General features: G+C 42.8%; 1 protein-coding gene across 1 annotated transcript in view; it reads right to left on the bottom strand.

The window, feature by feature from the left end:
- The window catches only part of zc3h7bb (zinc finger CCCH-type containing 7Bb), a 102,964-nt gene extending 76,741 nt beyond the window's left edge, over nt 1-26,223 (bottom strand). Inside the window, exons 1-5 of the mRNA XM_063062708.1 lie at nt 26,080-26,223; nt 17,584-17,685; nt 9,677-9,716; nt 6,962-7,159; nt 1,836-1,994 (exon numbers count right to left, since the gene is read on the bottom strand). Coding sequence (XP_062918778.1) covers nt 1,836-1,994; nt 6,962-7,159; nt 9,677-9,716; nt 17,584-17,651 — 465 coding nt within the window. The 5' untranslated portion in view covers nt 17,652-17,685; nt 26,080-26,223. The remainder of the gene's footprint in view (nt 1-1,835; nt 1,995-6,961; nt 7,160-9,676; nt 9,717-17,583; nt 17,686-26,079) is intronic.
- Between the last annotated feature and the right edge of the window lie 1,217 nt (nt 26,224-27,440).

The following is a 27,440-nucleotide window of genomic DNA, read 5'->3' as shown; positions in this document are numbered from 1 at the left end:
CCACCCCCTTTCACATTCAATGAATGTCTTCTTGGTATTAGATATTTCAACCCTGGGAAATAGATACTCTTTATCCACTCTATGTCTCTCATACTGTTGAAAACCTCTATCAGATCCTCCCTTCAGCCCCCAACCTCCAGAGAAAACAACCCAAGTTTATCCAGCCTCTCATGATAGCAGATGCCCTCTAAACCAGGTAGCATCCTGGTAAACCTCTTTTGCACCCTCTCCAAAGCCTCAACCTCCTTCCTAATCAAATTTCCTAGTTGCACAAAACCAGAATTGGATTGGGTATTTGGCAGTTCTAATCAAGAGGAGCAAACGGCAACTCTTACAGTGGACAATGATACAATTAATACTTCCAATATCGAGCCAGCTTGTACAGGGCGGGACAGAAATCACATCGTATAATGACTGTTGACAGTGTCGGGAAATACCTGGACTGGTACCAATCCTGTAAGAGAGGTCAGAGGGGGAATTTCTAAATAATTTTCTCAAAGAGGCTTAGTTTTTAACCTCAAGTTTGCCTCTCCCTGAGGGTTCACATAGATCTGGGTGGGTGACAAATATTTCTATCATGAATAAAATGATTGAAAGTAGTTTTATTTTTCCTGCTGGATGCTTCCGACCATTCAATAATGTCAGAGACTGATTTTGCATGCATGGATACAATATAATCCCAGTGACATTCTGAAAGGGGAGCATTTTTCACTACTCAATTCTGTGGCAGAATGGGAGCAGCAAGAGACATCTGAGTTTGTTAAAGCATTAAAGTATAGAAGGCAGTGCATTTAGGTCCCACACATCACACAAGCATTGCCCTGTATTGCAACTGTGCCACAAAGTTCAAAGCAGGAAGAAGCTATGCCCTGCTGAACAGTGGCAGCTACTCATTTCAGAGCCTCGGTGGTCAAAGCAAACGAGCAGCCTACTTCAATAGCTTGATGCAGGACGCAGCACTATTACTAATTGTCTAAAGCTTAATACTAAGTCTACGTCCACTATTCTAAGTTTTAAAAATGGGAATGGAATACATTCATGGAACCTTGGACCAGCTGGGGTTGGCTTAATGTGAGCAGCAGATTATATTTTGTGATTTTGTGATACCAGAGGCGGCATGGTAGTGTAGTGGTTAGCACAACACTTTACAGTACAGGGAATTTGCGTTCAATTCCCACCAGTGCCTGTAAGGAGTTAGTACATTCACCCAGTGACCGCGTGGGTTTCCTCCGGGTGCTCTGGTTTCCTCCCACAGTCCAAAGACGTACCAGTTGGTAGGTTAGTTGGTCGTTATAGATTGCCCTGTGATTAGGTTAGGGTTAAATTGGGGGATTGCAGGACAGCACGGCTCAAAGGGCCAACTCAGCACTGTATCTCAAAATGTTTCCTGTGACTGGGATGTCTGGAACAGGAGTCACAATCTCAAAATAAAGCCTCACGTAGTTAGCAGTAAAACATCCAGAGAAAAAGTCACACAAAATTCAAAGCTTAAAGCTTGACCATCTTTGTTTAATTCTTTGAAAAAGTATTACGATGAAAGACAGGTATAACGCAGTGCAGAAAACATAAAAAAAACCTGGACTTCCAAAATGCCTTTGAAAAGCCATTTATCTGGTTAGAACCCTATTAGTGACAGCAGAAAGGTTGGCAAACAGAAAGCAGAAATAGAGAAGGGCCAAGGAGCCTATTTTAATGCTGTATTTCTCTAGGACTCTAAAATTCGATGGACTTGCGAAACAGGGAATTGAGTCTCTCGACCAAGTAAATTTTGCAGATTACAATGCAAGTGAGGATTGAAACAAGGAATTGCACTGCTTGTAAACAGGCCTACTCACCTGGGGGACAGCAAAGGAACACTTGGCGATGCACTCATAAGCTTCTTTATGCTTTCCTAGTTCATTGAGTGCTCTGGTTTTCCGATAAAGAGCTCGATAGTTATTTTCATTGAGCTTCAAAGCATTTTCACAGTCTTCAAGAGCTTTCTCATAAACACCCTGCAAGAATAGTGAAAGTTAGCAATCCAATGACACAGATTTGTACTTTCCCCCCCATTGCTCCACACTGGGATTGAAAAATGTACTTTTATTTTCATTATTTTCTTAAAAGTGCTGCTTCGCTTCAGGTCTTGCGACACAATTATCAGCCCCAATTGCTTTAATACCTCAATTAATTGCTCTCTCACCTTGCCCATTGAAGACCAATTGTTGGCTTCCATGAACTCTACCCATCCCCTTACCAACCACCACTTTCAGCACAGATTCTGGCTGGATGAAAAATGCTTGTACAACTGGATTGAGATTGTCCTGGGCCAAAAGTACACTCAGGATGTTTCTGAAGCACGCTGACAGTATCATATTCCATCATTCTCCAAAATCTACATTATAGAAGCATTAAAAGATCTAATAGCCGGCTGGTGGCGTAGTGACATCAGCACCGGACTTCGAGGCGAATGGTCCTTGCGCGCTTTCCAATCGTGCTTGGTTGAGTGTTGAACTAGCAACTCAGACTCATAAAAAACAGAAAAATGCTAAGGAAAACAGCAAGGTATTGGCCACTGCACCACGTGGCATGGAAAGGAACAACAAACGATCTGATAAATTTTACTTGCCTTTAATGTTGTGTTTGAATAATTTCCAGACCAAATCTCAGCTTCTGAAGATGTTCTTGGCTTTATTTAGCAGTTCTGTTCAGGATATCCACCCCTCTGCTTGGTACTACTACCTGACGAAGGGTCTCGGCCTGAAACGTCGACTGCGCCTCTTCCTATAGATGCTGCTTGGCCTGCTGCATTCACCAGCAACTTTGATGTATGTTGCTTGAATCTCCAGCATCTGCAGAATTCCTGTTGTTTGGTACTACTACCTAATGTGTTTGCTTGCTCATTGGTGAGAAGGTGATCTTCTATCCACACCAGTGATGGTGAGGCAGCTTTGGAGGTCATAATATCTGACCTGTTATTACTAATTCTCAGTGCGATTTACTGATCAAATCCATTAAGTCAGGTAGTTCTTTTTCTTTATATTTGGTATTGGGTTTGTTACTGGACAGCAGGAGCATCTGTAAAGAGGGTCTTCAAGGGATGAGAAGGCCATCCATCTGATGCCTTTTGGCATGTCCTCTACGATTCTCCATATTATTCAATAAATGATAATATTGAAGTGGATTATCCACCCTACAAACTGCCTTTTCCAGAAGCCCCCTTTTGGTTGTAGGGCTATTCAAACAAAAAGTTCACACCATCTTAACAGTCCTTTCCTCCGGGCAGCTAATTTGATCAACTATTCTAGTTAGCTCTGCCCCACCCCACTTTATCAATTACCTCAGTCACTGCACTCTAAACCACTCCTTATAATGCTGTTTACATTGTAAATACATGCTGGTACTTATGCACGTTATATTCAATATCTGTACTTTATTCTCTAATTTAGTTTTATACCATTCTTAATTCTTTAGAATTGTTGAATGTTGTTTTTGTTGTATGTCACGCCAACATACTGTACCACAGCAAATTAAAACTTGATTTGTGATCCTTGAAAATAATGTTTCATAGCTTAAAGATCTACTCAGTACATCTATACTCATTCTAAAAACTAGCTTTCTCTTTTCAAAGTGGGTCTGATAGAAGTGTCATATCCTGCCAATCACTGAGTGCTTTTTCCTTGGGAATTTTTACTGTGACCCTGTTGGGAATCTTTACCGTGCATCTTCTGGGTCCAATCAGTCAGTTGGCTTTCCCTTTCCCAGACAGTTGCAAGTGGGGAGCCAGGATAAATATTGCTAACTCGGGATTTACCTTGAAGAATTCTGCATTTGAGTTGTCCTGGCAGGGAAGCTTTCCAGATTTTAAGGATTTGATAGCTTGTACGATCTCTTGCTTTGGTAGTGTGTTGTCACATCAAGATCTTATTTTGCCTCCCTATGTTTAGTTGGTTTCTGATTCAGCAATACTTTGAAGTGCTCTGTCATGCATCCTTCTTGTTATTTTGCTGTTAACAGTCACGAAAGCCACCTGCTGACATGTATAGCATAGTGTTGATGTCTGGCTTTGGTAAACTGTGTCATTCTGTAAATGGTTCCATGCTCACCGTTGGCAGCTGCATCTTCTGTTTGTGCTGCTGGGTAATCCATCTAGTCTTATTTGTCTTCCCTCATGCATCATGCTCGACTGCTCATGTCCAATAACCTCTGGGATCTTTGTACCTGGAATCTTTCTCTTTATGACTCCACATGGTCATAAAAAGGATCCACCCCTCCCTCTCTTATATGCATATAATCTATATAAGGATTATAAAATAAAATGGATTATAGGGCATATAATCCATCCTCTCTTTAGCCTGCAGTCTAACAATATTCTCTTGTTATAAATTCTTGCCTCTATTCCAGTTCTTGTTGATTTTGTATTCTCCTCCTCTTAATTAAAGACTGTAAATGCCCAAAATACATTCTTTTGCTACAGAACAAAATATTTTAGTGCTTCAGGCAGCTTTAGCAATGTCAATGTCAAAGCATCACTGTCCCTTATTTGGCAAACTCACCCTTCCCAGCTTTAGCACTATGGTCACCTTTTCACATTCAGTGCTGCCAGTGGTTTATCACCATTTATTATTGATCATCACAAGTGTAGAAGTGTTTGTTATTTTTGCCATTCAGAAACACCATATCAGCTTGCTAAGAGAACGCTCTGCTGAAAACTTGAACATTTATATTGCAAAGATCAACAAACTCCACTCAGGTTTCATTCACGGTGCCATATGTTCACATTACAGCCATTATTTGTAAAGTCTTTACTGATGCTGTTTCCCCACCAAAGGTGGTACTCTCCCTAGCTCTGCCTTCAACATCAGGCAGAACTTCTCCTTTGCTTTTTCGTCGCTGTTACTTGTCGGAGAATCGCGCAGAATCAGGATGATGCTGCTATTTTTCACTTTAAGTTTGGCTCTTATAACCCTGCTGAATACGGGCTTCCACTTAAGCAGGTACCGTGCCACAACCTTGTGGTATGGCCCATCATTCCATCCAGAATAAAAGAGAATTTCTCCCAAGGTTGCCATTAACTTTCTTAATCCCATCTATGTCCTGTTGCGGACACCCAAGATATATCATCTCTACTGTGACCCAAGTTAACGTTCCTGTTTTCTACATTTCACATCCATTTAAAAAACAACACAATTGATCTCTCACTCTACCTCATTGGTATCCTTGCACCTTATTTGTCTACCTGCACTGCAGCACATCCTGTTATTGATTTCCCCTTTGTACTACCCCGATGCATTTATGTTTTGGAATGATCTGTATTGAAGTCATGCAGAACAAAGTTTTTCCACAGTATTTTAGTACACGGGATAACAACACATTAAAGAACAACACCTTATATGCCATCTGGATAGCCTCCAACCTGATGGCACGAATATCGATTACTCTTTCCGGGAAAAAAAACTCCCTCCCCTTCCTCCCCTCTTCTATTCCCTACTCAGGCCTCTTGCCTCTTCTCACCTGTCTATCACCTCCCCCTTAGTCTCCTCCTCTTTCGCTTTCTGCTATGGTCCACTCTTCTTTCCTATTAGATTCCTTCCTCTCCAGCCATTTATCTTTCCTACCCACCTATCACCTTCAAGCTATCGTCATTCCCCTCCCTCATTTTTATTCTGGCATCTTCCCCCCTTCCTTTCCTGTCCTAAAGAAAGGTCTCGGCCTGAAACGTCGACTGCGTATTCATTTTCCGCTGAGTTCCTCCAGCATTTTCTGTGTGTTGATGAACAACTGCTTTTATTTTGATGCTGATCACTTGAGTAGCAGTCATGGGCTCCTGAACGATGATATACACAGCAGAATTTGATTCCTCTGTCTTGTTTCTTTCGTTTTTGTTTTCCCCATAAAACAGGGCAGGGCTGCTATCCGTCCCTAGCCGCCACCCTGCTGGGCCAGGGTGCATGACGAGGCTAAATTTGAACAAAAGATCATACACAGGAACCCATTACATCACACAAGTTGTCCCGCCACAGTAAGCAAAAGTGAAAATGAAATAAAAAGAATGTAAAAGAGGGAATGAAAAGAGTTAATGGAAAAGCACGGATTAATGTTAAGGCTTTATAATGCACTAGTGAGTCCTCAGTTGAAGCTCTGTGAGCAGCTTTGGGCTCCTTATCAAAGAAAGAATGTGCTGACATTGGAGAGGGTTCAAAGGAGGTTTATGAAAATGATTCCGGGATTGAAAGGCTTATCATACAAGGAGCTTTTGATGGCTCTGGGCCTCTACTCACCGGAATTCAGAAGAATGAGGGGTGACCTCATTGAAACCCATCAAATGTTGGAAGGCCTCAACAGAGTGAATGTGGAGAGGATGTTTCCTATGGTGAGAGGGTCTAGGATCAGAGGGCACAGCCTCAGAAAAGAGGGGTGTCCTTTTGGAATGGAGATGAGGAGGAATTTCCTTAGCTAGAGAGTGGTGAATCTGTGGAATTTGTTGCCACAGGCCAAGTCATTGGGGATATTTAAGGCAAAGATTGATAAATTCTTGATTAGTCAGCGCATGAAGGGATACGGGGGTGGGGAGAGATGGAAGGCAGGAGATTGGGGCTGAGTGGGAAAATGGATCAGCCATGATGAAATGGTGGAGCAGACTCGATGGGTCAAATGGCATCATTCTGCTCCTGCGTCTTATGGTCTTAAAAAGGCAAAAACAAAAAAGGAAACAAAGGAACAGGAATGGGAAAATGTTGCTTTATAAAGCGCATTTTTAGATTCTTAACATCTCAAACAACTTTATATCTAAGGGAGTACTTCGAAAGGGAAGGAAATGTTGCACCCCGTCTTCAAGCAGCAAGATTCCACTAACCACAATAACATAAATGACAGATAATCCCTTTTATTCATGTTGGCTGAAGGATAAATATCAACTAATGCAGCTGCATTCTTTGTCTTAAAAATAATTATAAGTTATAAAATCCTTGATAGTACTCACCATACTGAAATAGCAGGTTGCTCGATTAACATAGAGGTGCTCCAGTAACCGTTGTGCGATTACCACTTCATCTGATTGTGCATACTGGGCTACGTTCAAGGCCTCTACATATTGGAACAGGGCCTGTTTATAATCCTTCTCTTGGTATAGCTCATTCCCTTCTTCCAATAAGTTTTTAACAAGCTGATGCAGAAAGGTCTTAACAGATGAACAAAAGAATAAATGTAAATTTAAACTGAAGCCTGCAATACTTGCTGCTGAACAGTTCAAAACTCATGCTGTCATTTTGTATTAAATAGAACATCTGTTTCAGTTAGACTATGTTACTACAACATTACTTCCTCTTCCTTCTCTACCGACTCAGCGTGGATGTCAGAAAGCTAAAGGCTGATTTATACTTCTGCGTCAAATGGACGCCGTAACCTACACAAGAGGCCTACACGCGTTGTGAGCATTTATACTTGTGCGTTGGTGTGTCTACGTCGCTCTGCAATTCGCGCACGTCACGCATGCGCACACACCTGCCTGTGCAAGGCTTCATGGTCATGATAGTCTTTCTCAGGGTAAACAAGTTTAAAGCGAGCATCTTTTTCGTAAAAGCGAAATGCATCCATAATTTCGGGGGTCTGTAAAGCTTTATGGAAAGCATTGCAGCCAGAGTTCCTTCCCTGCCCTTCAGTCGCCCAATGGGAGGCTATTGCAGCGTAGGAGGAAATGCGATGCTACCAGGCGGACCAATCACAGTTGTTGCAGTCTGCGTTGCCGCGACGCGTAGTTACATTTTGGGAGAGGTGTGCGTCAGGCTACGGCGTAGGGATCCGCGTTGGCTCTGCATAGGGTTTGCGGTGACGCCGTACCTACGGCGCCAATATGACACAGAAGTATAAATCAGCCTTTACCAAGTTTTTCTGCCTAGTCTGACTATTAAGGTTCTCTGATGAGTTCTTACAGCTGGCTTACCTGAGCAGAGAGGAAAGCCGGAAAAAGTGCTCCCACACAGTCACCATCTTTCCACCTTACCTCATGAATTTTCTGATGGTTCACATCTATTACACTGATCTTGAGCAGAGTGGGGAAAGGGGGGAGAAGACTTCTTCCAATGCAAGGAATGTGTGAGGTAACTCTTCTTCCTTGATTGTGATAAAATATATGGACCTGATGCCTAGCTGTCTGCAAACTTGCTCCTGGGGATAGGATTGCTAAGTTTTGAAATCTAAACCTTGCTCTTATTCTGTTTCACTGAAGTCCACATTTAGGATGCAAGGCTAATTAACCACTCCAATTCAACATGCAGTCTCCTGCTAACCTCCACCAATACTGATCAAGCACCAACTGCGGAAAAGCACATTCTTACGCTGATATAAAACAAAAATAGAACAATCAAACCCAGCAGAAGTGAATTAAGCTGTGAACCAAATTACACACTATTTCCATCAGTGGGGAAGGAGGAGGATAGAGTAAGGGAGGAGCATTAATATAGAATCTTAACCCACACTCAATGACTCAGTAACAGCTTCTTCCCATCTGCCATCAGATTTCTCAACAGTATTCAACACAAAGTTGTTATTCCTTTTTCTCCTGCACTATTTATTTTGTAACTTGTAGTAAATTTTAATGTCTTTGTACTGTTCTGCTGCTGTAAAACAACGAATATTGTGTCATCTAAGTCAGTGATAATATATCCAATTTTAATTCCGTTAATAAGAGAAAACGTTTCCTTTGCACTAGGGTAAGTTTAAGCAAGGGCAGAAATGCTCCTTCAACCACCCTTTTAATGCTCTAATTCAATGGGATTCAGAACGGAACCAAGAACCTTTCACCATCCTGTGAATGCCTAATTGAGCACAAGGTTAAAGCCATACATTGAGTTGTGGATCTAGATAAAGTATGCATATTCAGATAGTACGTTACTTCTGAAGGACCATTCAGAACAACATTGAGGATAAAGACTGGGTGGTAGTTTGCAGTTACAGTGGGAATTTTTGCTCATATGTTTCCATTGGGGCAACAGGTTGCTGCATCTTCCATGGCCTGTTCTAAAAACGCTCATGGACCTGGTTTTCCCTGAGATGGCCACAAATGCAGCACTTTCATTCTGTACAACAAGGAAGACTGGCAACTAAAACACTAAAATGATGGCAATTGTCTCACAGGACAGATGCAGTATGGTGTCTATATTTGTATGATTAATACAAATAATAACAGACCAAAGTTCCCTCTAATTTTTTTTTACAGCTGTGCTGAACAACCACTGCTCTGAGCAGGAAATTATTATACAGCCTGAAAACTGCACAGCACTGTAAAAGCATTATAGAAAAGAAAATTCCAGCTGCATGGCAACAAAGGCTATGTGCATGGGAGCATTTCAGTTATTGCGTGGCTGCCCATCTGTGCTGCTTAGAGGGAACCATGCAAGAAAGCAACTCACTGACCTCAGAGGAACTATCCACTACCTCTAAGGTAAAGTTCCATGAACAAACTGAAGTTGTGTCATAACTGCTAGGTAACCTTAATAGGCTTCAAGATGAAAGGCTTTATGCGCTCCACTCCATGTGCAATTTTAGAATGGAACTGTAATGAAACACACCCAGATTACAAGATGGTGGGGACTATGCTATTCCCACTGAGATAAAAGTGTGGCTTCCAGTAACTTGATGGTTCAACAAACAATTTGAAAAACAAATAGTAATAAAGTACAGGAAGGAATGCATGTACCTCATATTCATCCTGACTTCCAGGATAAGGTAATGGCGATCTGGTGGGGGAAGCAGAAATATTCATCATCATATGTGAGATCTCTTATTAACAGTGACTAACCCGACGGGTACACAGTTGTGCCACATTTTGATGTACAATCAGCCCAAACAAGAAATACCAGAGTATTAGGTAATGAGCCAGGTCAGGTCACAGATCTCTCAGTGGGTGAGCATCTGGGGGACAGTGACCACTGCTCCCTGGCCTTTAACATTATCATGGAAAAGGACAGAATCAGAGAGGACAGGAAAATTTTTAATTGGGGAAGGGCAAATTATGAGGCTATAAGGCTAGAACTTGCGGGTGTGAATTGGGATGATGCTTTTGCAGGGAAATGTACTATGGACAAGTGGTCGCTGTTTAGAGATCTCTCGCAGGATGTTAGGGATAAATTTGTCCTGGTGAGGAAGATAAAGAATGGTAGGGTGAAGGAACCATGGGTGACAAGTGAGGTGGAAAATCTAGTCAGGTGGAAGAAGGCAGCATACATGAGGTTTAGGAAGCAAGGATCAGATGGGTCTATTGAGGAATATAGGGTAGCAAGAAAGGACCTTAAGAAGGGGCTGAGAAGAGCAAGAAGGGGGCATGAGAAGGCCTTGGCAGGCAGGGTAAAGGAAAACCCCAAGGCATTCTTCAATTATGCAAAGAACAAAAGGATGACAGGAGTGAAGGAGGACCAATTAGAGACATAGGTGGGAAGATGTGTCTGGAGGCTGTGGAAGTGAGCGAGGTCCTCAATGAATACTTCTCTTCGGTATTCACCAATGAGAGGGAACTTGATGACTGTGAGGACAATATGAGTGAGGTTGATGTTCTGGAGCATGTTGATATTAAGGCAGAGGAGGTGCTGGAGTTATTAAAATACATTAGGACGGATAAGTCCCCAGGGCCTGACGGAATATTCCCCAGGCTGCTCCACGAGGCGAGGGAAGAGATTGCTGAGCCTCTGGCTAGGATCTTTATGTCCTCATTGTCTATGGGAATGGTACCGGAGGATTAGAGAGAGGCAAATGTTGTCCCCTTGTTCAAAAAAGGTAGTAAGGATAGTCCGGGTAATTACAGACCAGTGAGCCTTATGCTTGTGGTGGGAAAGCTGTTGGAAAAGATTCTTAGAGATAGTATCTATGGGCATTTAGAGAATCATGGTCTGATCAGGGACAGTCAGCATGGCTTTGTGAAGGGCAGATCGTGTCTAACAAGCCTGACAGAGTTCTTCGAGGAGGTGACCAGGCATATAGATGAGGGTAGTGCAGTGGATGTGATGTATATGGACTTTAGTAAGGCATTTGACAAGGTTCCACACAGTAGGCTTATTCAGAAAGTCAGAAGGCATGGGATCCAGGGAAGTTTAGCCAGGTGGATTCAGAATTGGCTTGCCTGCAGAAGGCAGAGGGTCATGGTGGAGGGAGTACATTCAGATTGGAGGATTGTGACTAGTGGTGTCCCACAAGGATCTGTTCTGGGACCTCTACTTTTCGTGATTTTATTAACGACCTGGATGTGGGGGTAGAAGGGTGGGTTGACAAGTTTGCAGACGACACAAAGGTTGGTGGTGTTGTAGATAGTGTAGAGGATTGTCAAAGATTGCAGAGAGACATTGATAGGTTGCAGAAGTGGGCTGAGAAGTGGCAGATGGAGTTCAACCTGGAGAAGTGTGAGGTGGTACACATTGGAAGGACAAACTCCAAAGCAGAGTACAAAGTAAATGGCAGGATACTTGGTAGAGTGGAGGAGCAGTGGGATCTGGGGATACACGTCCACAGATCCCTGAAAGTTGCCTCACAGGTAGATAGGGTAGTTAAGAAAGCTTATGAGGTGTTAGCTTTCATAAGTTGAGGGACAGAGTTTAAGAGTTGCGAGGTAATGATGCAGCTCTCTAAAACTCTGGTTAGGCCACACTTGGAATACTGTGTCCAGTTCTGGTCGCCTCACTATAGGAAGGATGTGGAAGCATTGGAAAGGGTACAGAGGAGGTTTACCAGGATGCTGCCTGGTTTAGAGAGTATGGATTATGATCAGAGATTAAGGGAGCTAGGGTTTTACTCTTTGGAGAGAAGGAGGATGAGAGGAGACATGATCGAGGTATACAAGATATTAAGAGGAATAGATAGAGTGGATAGCCAGTGCCTCTTCCCCAGGGCACCACTGCTCAATACAAGAGGACATGGCTTTAAGGTATGGGGTGGGAAGTTCAAGGGGGATATTAGAGGAAGGTTTTTTACTCAGAGAGTGGTTGGTGCATGGAATGCACTGCCTGAGTCAGTGGTGGAGGCAGATACACTAGTGAAATTTAAGAGACTACTAGACAGGTTCATGGAGGAATTTAAGGTGGGGGGGGTTATATGGGAGGCAGGGTTTGAGGGTCAGCACAACAATGTGGGCCAAAGGACCTGTACTGTGCTGTACTATTCTATGTTCTATGTACTTTTACTGGAGCTGCTGTTTTAGGTGATGACTGTTGGTCGATATATCAATGGAATCTACATAATAAGAAAATGATTCTCAGGATGAACAAGTAATATGTGACTCACTTTCAAAGTCAAAGTAAAATTCATTATTAAGGTATGCCTATGTTACCATACACTACCTTGAGATTCATTTTCTTATGGGCATTAACAGGAAAAAATTTATGAAAAGCAATACAGTACACTAGAGAGAGCGAAAGATTGTAACGTCGGAACAGCAAGTTGCCGGTCTCTGCTCTTGTTACAGGAGCAAACCCTCGCTGGAGAGAGAGAGAGACGGAGCCTGTCTGAGATACTTAAGTGTTGGGTTATGGACTGTAGTCTAGACGGATTGTGGATCAAGGTCTCTGGGGGGCTTTTACGGTTGCTTGCATGGTGGGGGGGTGAGGGGGGGTCAGTGCTTTTGCTGGCTCCAGTGGAGGGGTGATGCTTTTGCTGCTCCTTCTGTAAAGGGGGGAGCGGGGGGGGGGGTTTTGGGGCTTCGATGTTCTATCATTCTATGGGGTCTTTTGTTTTGTGGACATCTGAAAGAGTAAGAATTGTAGGTTGTATACTGTATGCATTCTCTGATATTAAAGGAATCCAAATCTAAATCTAAACTAAAGAAAGACTGACAAATAGCCAATGTGAAAAATAAGATAAAATGTGCAAAATTTGAAAAAATAATGCAGAAAGCATGAGTTGTAGCATCCTTGAAAATGAGTCTGTAGCTTGTGGAATTGGTTCAGAGCTACAGCAAGTGAAGTTATCCACACCGGTTCAGGAGCCTACGGTGGTAGGGTAATAACATTTTGGAAGGGTGAATGTGGAGGCAACCTACCCCTTTGAACCAAGAGTCTAACGGGGCGCAGTAGCAAAGGAATCACATATTCATAAAGCATTAAAAGTTGCAACACATGTCTGTATAAATGCAAAGAACTGGGCTTTGATGCCATCAGGAGTGCTTGAGGCAAACACCATGTATTTACAGAAATGCAAGGAGGAAGAAAGATATGAAAGGATATATTGATTGACTATATCAAAAATTGTAGCTCATGTCTGTGATGTAACTACTTTTTATGTATGTGTACGTAATCTCTGTTGTGCCACACTTAAAAATGTTTGCTTTTTGTATAATAAAAATGATGGTAGAAATGAGAGGTTACTGGTGAATATTCGTAGCTCGAGTTGAGGTGTTTAATGTTGTGGTGTCCTGCAAACTTGGTAATTAACTTGCAGACGTTCCATCACCAGTCAAGATGTGCTGGCGTTTCTCTCTGGGGGTGCTCATGTTTCAATAGGTCCCTGTTTGCTTGCCTCGCTCCTGATTGGCTAACTCTTCAGTTAATCTTTGAGTTTTATTGGCTCGCCTTTCTTTGGCTCTTAGGCGTTCGCAGTTGACATCTACGAACCGCTAAGAGAAGAACACCACTTTAACTGAGGCACCGCGGAGGTCCTGGCGTAGGCAAACATGAAGCAAGTGTGTTAATTTTTAGAAGCATGGTTCTCTTCTGATGCCTCTGTAAACAAACATATCGATATAGACGCCATCTATGAACCGCATAAGATCTGAAAAAAACACGAGTCAATAGAATTCAAAGATCAACTGAAAGGTAGCCAATCAGGACCAAGCAAGTGATCGGGGGCCTTTATAAATGCAAGCATTCCCAGAGAGAAACACCAACAACTATGCATTAAGGACGTCGCTCGACTGGTGATGAAACGTCTGCAAGCAAATTGCCAAGCCTGGAGAACACTGCAACATCAAATGAGAGGATACAAATACAGACCATCCCTGTATTATGAACAGGTTCCATTTTTATAGATGACTGTAAGTCGACTTTGTCCATCAGTCAGAAAGTACACAAAATCACCTGATACGATAACTATTCCTCCAAGGAATTGTAATTTATTTAGTTTACTATTGTCACATGTACCGTGGTGTAGTTAGAAGTTTTGTTTTGCATGCCATCCATACAGATCATTTCATTGCATCAGTATATTGAGATTTAAACAAGGCAAAATACTGAATATAGTGTTAAAGTTATAAAGCACAGTGCACTCTGACAATAAGAGCCCTACTTATCGTACACGAGGTCTGTTCAATAATCTCATAACAGTGGGACAGAAGCTGTCCTTGAGCCTGGTGGCATTTACTTTGAGAATTTTGTATCTTCTACCTGATTGGGGGGCGGGGGAAGAACTGAGAATGTCCAGGGTGGGAGGGGTCTTCATTTATGCTAGTTGCTTTACTGGGGCAGCAGGAAGTACAGACAGTCCACGGAGGGAAGACTGATTTTTATGATGATCTGAGAATTCTTTTCCAGTCTTGGAGAGGGCAGTTGCCTCACTACGTTGCAATGCAAATGCAGAGGATGCTTTATATAAACTTCGGGAAAAGTCAACAGGGACATACCTCATGAGGAGGTGAAGTCACTGCTACACTTTCTTGGTCATAGTGTCTACGAGGTACTGGTGAGGTTTACTGCAAGGAACTTGAAGCGCTTCACCATTTCCATCTCAGCACCGTCAACGTAAACAGAAGCATGCACACCGTCCCACTTCCAAGTCAATGATCAGCTTTTTATTGTTTTACTCACATGAAAGAATGGTGTTGATAAGGGCCAATTTACTACAATGTTAATTTATTGTCTTCCCCTGCCTAGCTACAGTGGTGCAGAATCAGAATGTCCCAATGCTCAATGGCTGGTATCGACGGGCATAAAGTATTAGTGAATGTGACATACAGCATTCATGCACAAGTAACAATAGAAGTCATTGCTTGTCAGATTCCAAAGCAACTTTCTAAACTTTTACAGGTGGTAATACCGAGAGGTGGCGCAGTGGGCATCAGTGCCAGACTCCGGAGCGAAGGTTCCCGAGTTCGAACCCAGTCGGGCTGCTCCCGGGCAAGCTTTCCATCCGTGCCGGGTTGAGTGTCCAGCTCGCAACTCGGCCTCGTAAAAAAAAAACAAACTGCGCTGTGAGAAGGACGCGGGGGACCACTCACAGAATCTTTCCTCCAAGACAACCACTTGAAAACGTGGTTGCCGAGGCTCTGGCAGAGTATGGCACCCACAAAAAAAGACAACAAAAAAAAATACCGAGAGCCTGTGTTGTTCAGAGACAATGGTGTCTGATTACTGCCCAGTGCTCACAGGAAAACAAGCTTCTCCTAAGAGTGGTTCTCACTTCTATTTAATATTAAGGGAGCTTGCTTGTAGAGACGAGGAGTCCATAAGTCAGGGGGTGAAGGGAGGAGGTCCTTATCAACACCATTCTTTCATCACCAAAAACTACATAGACTTGTGGTCTCCCTCTTAGAAAACACTTGGGTAATGTATTAAAATGTTGTGAATGGATTCATGAGCAGCTGTAGAAGAGGCCAATCACAGTCATTGTAAATCTACAATAGTCACTAATAAATGTAACATAGGAGAAACTTTACATGATGAACATGTGAAGCTTCCTAAGTAACAATGGGGTTGCTGCAAAGGGTATCTATGTTCAGAAGATAAATCTGGATAAATACAGTACAGTATAAAATTCTTAGGCACCCTAGGTAATTTTGTATGGTTTCAGATGGTATAGCCTCCACAGAGCCCTGATCTCAACATCGCCGAGGCTATCTGGGATTACCCAGAGAGACAGAAGCGAACGAGACTGCCAAAGTCTGCAGAAGAACCGTGGCAAATTCCCAAGGTGCTTGCAACAACCTAACAGTCGACTTCCTTATAAAACTGCATGACAGTGTAGCTAAGAGAATTGATGCAGTTTTAAAGGCAAAGGGTGATCACACCAAATATTGATTTGACTTTGATTTTTGCTGTTTATTGCTCTTTATAGTAACTTTATTGATATTTAGAAATTTTCATTGCATTGTTTTTAAAAGCACCTTTGCTTTACAGACTTCTTTTATATGTGCTTAAGACTTTTAAAGAAAGGTTACAAAAGTTAAGCAGGGACAGGTAGAATGGGTGTGGACACAAGTGGTGGAAGTGTTAATATTAGAATGAGGAACGGGGACAGGCCATGTAGTCCTTTAAAGATGCTCCAGCATTCACTGACAATCAACACCGGCAGACCTCAGGGATGTGTGCTTAATCCACTGCTCTACCCTCTCTACACCCATGACTGTGTCGCTAGGCACAGCTCAAATGCCAGGATAAATCTGACAACGATACAACTATACTGGACAGAATTTCAGATGGTGACAAGAGGGCGTATAGGAGCAAGCTATATCAGCTAGTTGAGTGGTGTCGTGGCAACAACCTTGCACTCAGTGTCAGTAAGACCAAAGAACTGATTGTGGTCTTCAGAAAGGGCAAGACAACGGAACACACACCAGTCCTTATAGAGGGATCAGAAGTGGAAAGAGTGAGCAATTTCAATACCTCTGAGGATCTATCCTGGGCCCAACATGTCAATACAGCTACAAAGAAGTGGCTATATTTCATTAGGAGTTTGAGCAGATTTGGTATGTCACCAAAGGCACTCACAGGTTTCTACAGATGTACCCTGGAGAGCATTCTAATTGATTGCATGACCTGGAGTCCCTACTGAAATCAATGCGGTGCAAAACTATGCAAATTTGCACTCTAGCCTTACTTTAGCACATTCGCAGTCCAACAAAGGTGGTAGGATAAGATCACCTTAGCCAAGTTGTTTTTCTGCCCACCAAACACAGGTACTGAGACCAAAGGAGGGTCCATCCAGTGTTCCAGATTAAATCAACTCAGTCATTATAGAGTAAAAACTGAATCTGAGACGAAAGATGCCTCTACTCCCACTTTGATATAATGGTTCTCCCAGGTGATGTTATGTCTTAGATTGGAAAAAATTAGAAGTCGAACTTTTGATCCTAGATTTGACATCAAGAAAGGTGGGGTTCTTTTGCCCGTTATTATCATTTGATTTGAGTTAATAAAGATGGTCCTTTTCTGATGCTTGGGTATATGGATTTGGTTGGCGGATTGATGTCTTTTTTTAATGGAAGCTTGTATGGCGTATAGCTCCGGGTTTGTGCTCCAAATGGGTTTTTTTTTCCCGTTTTTTTTGTTATTAGGGGTTTTTTTCTGTTTTAGTTAGCAGGGGTTCTTTTTTTTCTTTTTCCCATAAAAAAAAGCTTAACATGTTTTTTTATTATTATTGATATACTGCTCAGCTTGGTTGATAGTTTAACTCTTATCCTAAATATGGATATGTTGTCTTGATTATTTTGATGTATTTTTCTCTGTTGTTGAATTTCAATAATAATTAATAAAAAGATTTAAGAATGAAAAATGAATCTGGGACCTTCTGCCGTGCACTGACAAGATGCCCACTCTCTCTGTAGTTTACATGACGACAGAATCTCCAAGATAAAAGGTTACAAAGGTATTTTCCCCTTAAGAAAACACAGAAGGATAGCATTGCATTTCTTACTGAATAAATTGTAACCCTTTCTGAATATCCTCCTTGCGTTTCCGTGTACCTGGAGAGGTACTCGACATGTCAACAACAGCGAGTGTTGGTATCAGTTGGTGCCTGTGAAGAAAAAGAATCACTGTTATTCATTCAGGACAGTGGATTTACATGTGCATTCAAAATCTAACCACACAGGAAGAAGCACAGCAATCACTTTAGGGTTCCCCTGGTGACCATCCTGCACTTTTCCTATACTACATCGACGACTGCATTGGTGCTGCTTCCTGCACCATGCTGAACTCATCGACTTCACCCACTTTGCCTCCACCTTCCACCCTGCCTTCAAATTTACCTGGTCCATTTCCGACACCTCCCTCCCCTTTCTCGACCTCACTGTCTCCATCTCTGGAGACAGCTTATCCACCGATGTCTATTATATAAAAACACGGACTCTCACAGCTACCTGGACTAATCCTCATCCCACCCTGTTACTTGTAAAAACGCCATCCCCTTCTCTCAATTCCTCTGTCTCCACCGCATCTGCTCTCAGGATGAGGCCTTTCATTCTAGAATGAAGGAGATGTCCTTCTTTTTCAAAGAAAGGAGCTTCCCTTCCTCCACCATCAACACTGCCCTCAACTGCATCTCTTCCATTTCACGCATGTTTGCTCTTAACCCATCCTCCCGCCACCCTACCAGGGATAGGGTTCTACCACCCCACCAGCCTCCACATCCAGCACATAATTCTCCAAAACTTCCACCAGCTACATTGGGATCCCACCACCAAGTACATCTCCCCCCCCCCACTTTCTGCTTTCTACAGAGATCGCCCCCTAAGCAACTCCTTGTCATTCATCCCTCCCCACTGATCTCCCTGCTGGCACTTAACCTGACAAGCAGAGCAAGTGCTACACCTGCCTCTACACCTCCTTCCTCACTACCATTCAAGGCCCTAAACAGTCCTCCCAGGTGCAGCAACATGCACGTTTTAAATCTACTCCTCAGCTCTCCCCATCTTTCAATTCTACTCCTCAGCTTTTTTCTCCAGTACTGACGAAGGGTTTCGGCCCAAAACGTCGACTGTACCCTTTTCCTAGATACTGCCTGGCCTGCTGAGTTCCTCCAGCATTTTGTGTGTGTTGCTCGGATTTTCTCTTGTTTGACTTTAGGGTACATTATCTTTTTTTTATATGGGAGAGGGAGATGGCTATTTTGTAGATACCCTGTTCAATCATTTTCACATCTAAAACTTACAGGACGTGGGTGCTGGGTGCCATCGAGAAGGCAGTATCCTTTCCAAACTGCTCTCATATCCACAGGGCAACATTAGGAAAGGATGACATTAACTGAAGGGCTAAATCTTTCTTCCTCATGCTGGAATAATCCTATCAAAACGATGGCTCTCACTTCAACAGCCTCTCAAGAAGAAAGTAGCTCACTGGGCATTTTTACAGAATGGAGCTCAGTGTGAGTTCAATGTCTTCATATCGGGCTTCAGATATCTTATTCTGATGGGTGGCAGGGTGGAGATATGTCTCTAACAAAGAAGGTGTAAGGCTCTCCTTCCCTCCACTAGCCTGCAGGTCACCCTTGAGCAAGGTGTAGCACCTGTTTAGCCCCCCCCATCCCCGTTCATGGGAGCTGGTGGTGGATGGTCGTATGAGCAGCTGGAGCAGATCACAAGTCCTGGTGCTACGACCACTGATGCCAGGCAGACAATCTCTGAAGAGTATTGATCATGGCTGGGGTCACCCGTCTTGTGAAGACACTGCCCAGAAGGCGATGGCAAACCACTTCTGTAGAAAAATTTGCCAAGAACAATCATGGTCATGGGAAGACGATGATTGCCTGTGTCATACGACACGGCACATAACGAATTAATGAATCTTACTCTGAGAGAAAAGTGATCTAAATCAACAATAACTGTAAGGTTCATTATGCAGAACATATAATAGAATGGAAAAGATGGAAAGCAACATACAATCAATGTCAGACATGTTTTTTAAAATACTGTACAATTGAAGGCAATAAGGAATTCTATCATTTTCAGATCTAGGCACCTCGATTCCAAAACAGTAAAAATACCCCAGGATAAAGAATAGGTTGTAACTCAGCAGGAAAAAGAAATGGCTCTAAGCTAGTGGGTCAGAGATTTTAACGGAAAATTTCAGAGGAAGACAGTGTTTAGTAATGCCACGAGACAGCCAGCAATGGTGGGCTTTTGTAAATCTTTATGTACAATTGACCTCTTCTTCCAGATTTGGGCAGTGCCTGTAAATAGCAGAGTTACATTCAATGAAAAACATTAAGAGCCAGGACAAAAAGATGCAGGATAGACCCACGACCTCTAGAGCAGGGGTTCCCAACCTTTTTTATGCCACGGAGCCTTACCATTTACCGAGGGGTCCATGAACCACAGGTAGAGAACCCCTGCCCTAGAGGGAGAAGTTTAAAGTGGCAGTGACACCTCAACTTGAAACATTTATGTACCTGTACAGCATACAAGACTTGCAAAAAACAGAAGTAGGTACAGTGTGCATTGTAAATATTCACTTAACCATACATTCCTGGCAAATCAACAGGAGGAACTTAGCAGGTTGAGAAGGATCTGAGCAAGGAAAGGAAGTGTCAACGTTTCAGGTTGAAACCCTGCATCAGGACCTGCAGCCAAAACACACAACAATGAGTGCTGCTCTAAGATTTCGACCCAAAACGTCAACGATTTCTTTCTTCCCCACAGATGCTGAACTCACTGAGCTCCTCCAGCATTTAGCACAACAGGAGCCGTTTGAAAAAGAGCAAGTCTCGTTGGATGTGAGTCATATTATGAAGTAGCAAGTGAGCGAGTGAGATCTTTGCAGAGCAGGGGCCATTTATAAACAACATGGGGAAGGCTTCGGGAGTTAAATCGAGAGAAAAAGTCTGGAGCTGGGAGTCCCTAAAGCAGTCCTACGTGTGCTTGGAAGGCATTCACAAAACAGCGTGATAGGGAAATTCCATGGTGATTTTCATGATCAGCAGCAAAAATTATCCATAAGATACATCCAGAAATATTCAGGAAGCAAAATCCTTGTTGTCTAGTATTTTTGTCCAGCTTTATTTTGTGCTCTGTGTTTTTGCTCCTTATAAATCTTTTAGTTATTTGTTTGCTGTATGGTATACTCTGTCCAAGCCTCTGACCTGCCACAATTGGAGGGCAACTTTTCACACAGACGGTAGTGCTACCCAGGCAGAATATAAGGTGTTGCCCCTCCCCCTGAAGTGGCCTCATCTTGGACCACCATGTTGGAACGGGAATGGGAATGGTAATCAAAACGTTTGGCCACTGGGAAGTTCTGCTTGCGGCAGATGGAGCGGAGGTGCTTGACGAAGCAGAGCCCCAATTTATGACAGGGTCTCACCAACGTAGAGGAGGCAACTTTCACTCTATGTCCCTCATGATCTTATATACCTCCATCAGGTCACCCCTCAAATTCAGGTCAAGTCACCTTTTATTATCATTTCGACCATAACTGCTGGTACAGTACACAGTAAAAACAAGACGTTTTTCAGGACCATGGTGCTGCATAAACAATACAAAAACTACACTGAACTACGTAGAACAAAACTACACTAGACTCCAGACCTACCCAGGACTGTATAAAGTGCACAAAACAGTGCAGGCATTACAATAAATAATAAACAAGACAATAGGCACAGTAGAGGGCAGTAGGTTGGTGTCAGTCAAGGCCCTGGGTATTGAGGAGTCTGATGGCTTGGGGGAAGAAACTGTTACATAGTCTGGTCGTGAGAGCCCGAATACTTCGGTGCCTTTTGTCAGATGGCAGGAGGGAACAAAGTCGCAGTCTATGCGACCTCTCAGGCTCGCAAGTCCAAACGACATCATGGTAAATCTTTTCTGCCCTCTTTCTAGTTCAAGTCTTACCTAAAACAGGGTGACCAAAACTGTACACTTTACTCCAAGTGTAACCTCAGCAACATCTTGTATAACTGCAACATAACTCCTATATTAATCACATTTTTTTCATTCTCCGCCAACCACCCCCCACCTAAGATTCTGCTACTCACTGATATGCAAGTGGTAATTTAGAACGGCCAGTTAACCTACCAGCCCACATGTCGTTAGCTACAATTACTTGCACTCATAAGAAACCCATCTAGTCAGGGGAGAAAAAGGCTAACTCCACACCAATAGCAGCAGAGGTCAGGATTGACCCTGGGTCTCTGTCACTGCAGAGCTGCGCCTTTATTAGCCAGATCACTACACATTCCAAGTCTTCAGGTACTGATGAATACATCCTAGAGTTTGAAAGGAAGAGGTGCTCATGAAATCCTTGATGCATTGGTTTTAGTTTTGCAAAATTCTCTTAATGTGGAAAGGTACCAAAACACAGAAAAATAGAAGTGATTCACTTATTCAAAAAGGGGCGCAGAAAGCAGTTAACAATTTCCAAAACACAAAATAATCTGCAGATGCTGAGATCAAAGCAACACTCACAACACGCTGGAGGAACTCAGCAGGTCGGGCAGCATCCGTGGAAACGATGAGTCGACGTTTCGGGCCGGAACCCTTCGTCAGGACTAAAGAGGGAGGGGGCAGTGGCCCTATAAAGAAGGTGGGGGAGGGTGGGAAGGAGTTCTTCTTCTTCTTCACCAGCCTTCTCCTTCCCACCCTCCCCCCACCTTCTTTATAGGGCCTCTGCCCCTTCCCTCTACAGTCCTGACGAAGGGTTCCGGCCCGAAACGTCGACTCATCGTTTCCACGGATGCTGCCCGACCTGCTGAGTTCCTCCAGCGTGTTGTGAGTGTCAGCTAACAATTTCCACCTTGGGGAAATTGTCAGAAACTGTTAGAATACTGGTATGTTAAAAAATAAGTTGTAGCAGGTTTTCTCAAAGGAAAACTACATTTGAGTAGCTTATTAGAGTTGTTTTAAGTCCTACTGCATGCTGTAGATAATAGGAAACCAACGGATATACTAAGGGTTTCAGAAGGTGTTTATTAAGGTACTAAAGATTATTGTGGAAACAAAAAGCTCAATATTGTATGAAGCCAAAACTAGTCCTAGTGAAGAGTCTTGGCCCAGAATGTTGACTATTCATTTCCCTCCATAGCTACTCCCTGACCCGCAGAGTTAACATGGAACAGTAAAGCACAGGAACAGGCCATTCGGCCCACAATGTTGTGCTGAACCAACTAAGGGTTTCAGAAGGTGTTTATTAAGGTATTAAAGATTATTGTGGAAACAAAAAGCTCAATATTGTATGAAGCCAAAACTAGTTCTGGTGAAAATCGAAAACACCCAAACACTAATCCTTCCTACCTACACAATGTCTATATCCTTCCATCTTCCTCACATCCATCTGCCTATCCAAACGTCTGTTAAAAGCCTCTAATGTATTTGCCTCTACCACCATACCAGGCAACGCATTCCAGGCATCCACCACTCTCTGAGTAAAAAAATTATTCCTCACACCCCCCTTGAACCTACCCCCTCTCACCTTCAATGTGTCCCGTCTGGTAATAGATATTTCATCCCTGGGAAACAGATACTCTCTGTCCATTCTATCTATGCCTCTCATAATCTTATAAACATCTATCAGATCTCCCCTCAGCCTCCAACACTCCACAGAAAACAACCCAAGCAATTCCAGCCTCTTGTGACAGCACATGCTCTCTAAACCAGGCAGCATCCTGGTAAACCTCTTCTGCACCCTCTCCAAAGCTTCAACATCCTTCCTACAGTGGGGTGACCAGAACTGTACACAATACTCCAGATGTGGCCTGACCAGAGCTTTATAAAGTTCCTCCAGCGTTAGGTGGGTATTTGCTCCGGAACGCCAGCATCTGCAGAATTTTGTGTTTGTCACATGGTCCGTTCTGGTAGGAGTTTGTTTTTTTTTTAAAAATCATATCTAAATGGTGAGAGATTCTGCAACTCTGAGAGGCAGAGGGATGTGGGTGCCCTATTATATGGTTCTCAAAAGGCTAGATTTCAGGTAAGGCAAGTAATTAAGAAAGCTAACAAAATTACTGTTTATTACATGGGGGTGGGGGGACAGAATACAAAACCATGAGGTTATGTTTCACTTATATCGTGCATTGATGGGATGACATCTAGAACCCTAGGTCTCCTTATTTACTGGAAGCAGTTCAGTAGACATATTTGAATGTCTACTGAATGTCTCGCGGTCTCATTAAGGAAGGTTGCACAGACTAGCCTTGCATTTGCTGGAGCTGAGACACGCGAGAGAGAGTTTGATTGAAATGTATGAGGACCTGAGAAGCCTTGACAAAGTGGACGTGTAGAGGATGTTTTATCTAGCAACACACATAAAAGTTGCCAGGCAGCATCTCTAGGAAGAGGTTCAGTCAAGGTTTCAGGCCGAGACCCTTCGTCAGGACTAACTGAAAGAAGAGCTAGTAAGAGATTTGAAAGTGGGAAGGGGAGGGGGAGATCTGAAATGATAGGAGAAGACAGGAGGGGGGGGATGGAGCCAAGAGCTGGACAGGTGATAGGCAAAAGGGATATGAGAGGATCATGGGACAGGAGGCCCAGGGAGAAGGAAGGGGGGGGAACCAGAGGATGGGCAAGGGGTATAGTCAGAGGGACAGAGAGAGAAAAAGGAGCGAGAGAAAAAGAATGTGTGTGTAAATAAATAAATAAATAACGGCTGGGGTACGAGGGGGAGGTGGGACATTAGCGGAAGTCCAGTTCTGTTTTTGTTTTTTGGGGGTAATTTTTTTTTCCTTTTTTTTCTCTTTTTCATGATTTTTTTTTCCATTTTTATCTTATATTTCCCTATATTAGAGCTGTACTTTTTGAGATTTTGGGAGGCTTATGAATTATGTGTCAATTGAGGTTATATTTGTTCAAACTATCTTTTCAATAATGTAATCCCAATTTCTCTGTATCTATTTTTCTGTAATGTATATGATGCTAAACTAATAAAAAGATTGAAAAGGAAAGCAATTTCATCCCACAGTCCAAAGACATACCAATTGGTAGGTTAATTGATCACTGTAAATTGTTCTGTGATTAGGCTAGGATTAAAATGGGGGGGAGGGGGTTGCTGAGCGGTTCAGCTCGAAGGGCCAATCATGCTGTATCTCAATAAATAAATAAAACTGGGACAGCAGGGGAGAAGTACTGGTTAAAAATTAGGACAGCCCATTTAAAACAGAAATGAGATGGCTTTCTTCCTCTTCAAGAGTTGCAAGTATCAACATCAAATATCCTTAGGACAGATACCCGATGAAGCCAAAAAGGTGAAAAGTTGAAAGGAATGCAGATTCAATGTAAGGTCAGGTCAATCTTAATGAACAGTGGAGCAGGTATGAGACACCTATTCTTTCTCTAATTTCTACATTTTGTATACTTTCTCCACTGATTTCGCCCCTCATCCTAACCCCAACCCAAGTGTGACAGCATCTCACCTGGAAGAGTGAATAATTGAATAACCACATCAAAGATGAATGAACACACCATTATACAATTGATTTGTAAAAGTAAGATTAAAATATAACCAAAATGGGGACCAGATTATAACTGTTCTGAATGCCCCCACCCCAAGAATAAGATTGTGTTTCCAAGGCTCATTCCAGCAATTTGAGGTGATACCAAATGACACTTCAGTACAGTATTAGAGGGACAAATATTGTACTTTTTGCTTCCTCACTGAAGAACCCTTGATGCCAACTCAGTAATATCCTGGGGCATCTTACCCAGCGTCCTGGCCAACTGTTACCTCTCAACCCAGAGCAGTGGAACATGGTCTGGTATGACAGTGCTCTTTGTGGGAGCTTGCTGTGTCCAACTCGGCTGCATTACTTTAAAACAGTACTTCATTAGCTGATAAGCACCTTGAAATATAACAAGGCACTAAAGAAATGCGCACATTTCTTCATTCTTTCCAGTAATTAAATTGCATTCATAAAACAAAATTATTGCAATTGATCTCTCAAAATCACAGAAACTATTTTAAAATTAGAAGCTTAAGAACACTGCCCAGCTCATGATCCCATTTAAAAGGTGGGAAGTTATGTTTCAGTGTGCGAAATGTAAGAATAGGGCGAACATTTATGCCAGAAACAATTATTTGGCACTTTAAAATAACTAAAATACTCTCTCCATGTTTAAATGAGGAAACTGTGTCTGAATTACGAACGAGAGCTCATATGTGTAGCCACGTGCACTTTACCTATTGATCAAATTATTAAATTAGCTTTACTCTCTGCCTGGAAATTAATATACACAAAAGCATGCGAGGCCTACAATGCAAATTAAGGCCGCGGTATTGCGTAGCTCTCTGCCCGATTTCACAACAGTTCCCTGGCTACACCGTAAGCGGGTCCAACGGTCGGGCCACATGATTGTAAGGAGCGTTAAACGCGAGAGAAACCGAAACCTAACCCTGAAGTGGCTTGCAGTGGAGATTCTAGGAAATAAAAGCAAATATCCCCAACCAATTTAAACCGATCTCTTTGCCCACGTTGTATTTTCCCTCAAGTTACCTCTATCAATGGGATTTATTCCCGCCCTCAGGCCGCCTTCCTGCTTTCCGGATTGAAATCACTTATGTCTGTTCTTAAACCTTGAAGGTTTAACGCTGAAGTTTCTGCCTCAACGCCTCTCAGCACTCTCCAACCAGCGCTCCGCCTTCCTGCTCACCGTGACCGATTCAGAAGGAAGCAATACCTCCCACGTCCCATGTTGAATTTAGTCCACCTCTCTCTCCCAACAAAGCTGCTATCACTGACCAGAGCTTTTCAATACCATTCTTCAAATTTATTCCCAACCAAGGCTAAGCAACTCTTATTTCTGGAAGCTTGGCTGCAATTTATATATTCACTGAAACAGCAAATTTAATATAAATTTATTTGGATGTCATCCTGTTACGCTCTTGCTCAATGCCAGTAAGACCAAGGAGACTACAGGAGAGGGAAACCAGAGGTCCATGAGACGAACAGATGATGAGAGGTGGAGGAGGTTAGCAGCTTTAAATTCATGGGTGCTGGGCCCGGCACGTAAATGAAATCGACTGTGCCTCTACTTCCTTAGGAGTTTGTGGCGATTCGGCACAACATCTAAAACTTTGACAAACTTCTATAGATGAGTAGTGGAGAGTATATTGACTGGTTGCACCATAGGCTGGTATGGAAACACCAATACCTTTGAAGAAAAATCCTACAAAATGTAGTAAATGCAGTCCATCATGGGTAAAGTTCTCCCAACCATTGAGCACATCCATGTGAAATGCTGTCGTAGGAAAGTCATCATCAGAGATCTCCACCACACAGTTCATGCTCTCTTCTCGCTGCTGTCATCAGGTAGAAGGTACAGGAGCCTCAGCACTGGCACACCAGGTTCCAGAGTAGTTACTACCCCTCAACCATCAGGCTCTTGAACAAATGGGGATAACTACACTCAAGAGAAAATCTGCAGATGCAGGAAACCTGAGTAACATGCACAAAATGCTGGAGGAACTCAGCAGGCCAGGCAGTATCGCGGGATTTCGGCCTGAAACATCAACTGTACTTTTTTCCATAGATGCTGCCTGGCCTGCTGAGTTCCTCCACCATTTTGTGCATGTCAACCACACTCAACTTCACTTGTCTCATCTTTGAAATGTTCTCAGAACCAAAGTCCTCACTTTCAAGGTCTCTATATCTCATGTTCTTGTTATTGACTACTATTTATTTATATTTACATTCGTACAGTTTGTTGTCTTCTACACACTGGCTGATCTTTCATTGATCCTGTTAGAGTTACCATCTGATAGGTTTACTGAGTATGCCCAAAAGAAAATGAATCTCAAGGTTGTATAGGGTGACATATATACACTTTGATAATTAATTTACTTTGAATTAATAAA

This window comes from Mobula hypostoma, chromosome 11 (genome assembly GCF_963921235.1).
Source record: "Mobula hypostoma chromosome 11, sMobHyp1.1, whole genome shotgun sequence".
NCBI classification, from domain to species: Eukaryota; Metazoa; Chordata; class Chondrichthyes; order Myliobatiformes; family Myliobatidae; genus Mobula; species Mobula hypostoma.
This window is presented reverse-complemented; position numbering and strand designations above follow the sequence as displayed.